This window comes from Poecilia reticulata, linkage group LG6, assembly GCF_000633615.1.
Source record: "Poecilia reticulata strain Guanapo linkage group LG6, Guppy_female_1.0+MT, whole genome shotgun sequence".
Taxonomy (NCBI): domain Eukaryota; kingdom Metazoa; phylum Chordata; class Actinopteri; order Cyprinodontiformes; family Poeciliidae; genus Poecilia; species Poecilia reticulata.
Genome location: NC_024336.1, coordinates 2,554,019 through 2,555,492, shown reverse-complemented (window position 1 = coordinate 2,555,492; position 1,474 = coordinate 2,554,019). Strand labels below are relative to the sequence as shown.

General features: G+C 39.7%; 1 protein-coding gene across 1 annotated transcript in view; it reads right to left on the bottom strand.

Moving 5' to 3' along the window:
- The window catches only part of LOC103465734 (copine-8-like), a 97,208-nt gene that overhangs the window by 72,902 nt on the left and 22,832 nt on the right, over positions 1–1,474 (bottom strand). The window contains exon 3 of the mRNA XM_017305451.1: positions 298–344. Within this exon, the coding sequence (XP_017160940.1) occupies positions 298–344 (47 nt within the window). The remainder of the gene's footprint in view (positions 1–297; positions 345–1,474) is intronic.

Sequence of the window (1,474 nt, the reverse complement as noted above, 5' to 3'; positions counted from 1 at the left end):
AGTTTTGGGTTATTATGTTGTTCTTTCAACAAATGGTCTTTTTCTCCAGTTTTGCAATTAATTAATTACTAATTTAGTTGACAATTATTTAAATTAATCAATGAATTGTGGTTAATCAATTAATAATGATCAATTGATTAATCATGATCAATTGATTAATCATGGTTAATCAATTAATCGTGAATGATCATAATTAATTGTTTCAGCCCTACCAGCTTTCAAAACATCTTTATGCTGCTGCAGCGTGTGACTGGGAGCCTAGCCAGCCGTTCCCCAACCGTCTCACTTGGTACTCACCTCCCTCCATTCTCTGTTGGCGATCCCTTGAGTGTACAGAACACAAACTGTTGAGAAGGAAACAAAGGAGGGCAGAGAAAAGGAGAGGGTTAGATTCAACAGAGAGTATTTAACAGCAGAGAAGCAACACTCTGAGGTCAGCCAAGAGGGAGTTCTTTATCCACATCCTGACGTGACAGAACCTTGTCCTAATTAAATCCAGATGGAACTCCACCTCACAGCTCAGTGATATTTCACGGAGTTAGGGGGCGGAGGTGTGGGGAGTGAAGGACAGTATTCTGATGGGACTACTYGACGTTTGTAAGAGTCCGTGAGTGTTTCCTGAGGATGGACCATGAGGGAGAACAGAGCCAGGCAATCAGCTGTCACTAATGTAACATTTCATTTGCATTCAAGCAGCCTTTACGGTATTCACAAACACGAGCCCCATGTCAGCCAACATTAAGTCAGAAAATCCAGTCATACGACACACTTTTACATGTGTTACCTGGCAAAATGCATCCAGGAGGAGAGCCCATTGTGGTTGGAAAAAAAACTGACACGAAGAACTGTTTTACTTTTGAAATTCTATATCAATTTTCTTTCCTGTTGATCTTTTATATTTTTTTATTTCATGTTTGTTTCATTTCTTCCACTAATGCAGACTCCGCAGATGTTATGGTGAGATTGTGAGGCAAAATAAAGGGAACATGTCAGCTTGGAAATAATGCAGTTCTATAGAACAGCAGCCAATTCYGCTCGATTCTCATCTCTCTTTAGTGTTCGGTTTGGACTTTCTTCCATTGACTTGGTTTACTCTGGCTGAATTTAAACCAGGACAATAAGAACAGAAGGAGAAGTTGTGAACGCTGAACGATGTTTTAGAAATGTAGTTTGCCTGTAGTTTTAGCAATAGCAGYGGAAAAGTGAACGAAGCCATTCAGTTCATKTTGGCTTCCAAATATTGAATGAATATTAACAGTTATCTTGTTCAGCTCAACACTTCTCTTGCAGTTTTTTGGGGGGGGGGTTAGCATTTTATTGTCCTCTCCAGGGTGTCCACTGCCTCTCCCCTCACTGTTTTTTTCAATGGAAGCATCAATAAATTTGAAAATACAATTACTGCACTTACTGTGTGGAGTTCTGCAATACAAAACACACTTCTTTACGTGATTCATGTTCTAGACATGTGTATTGC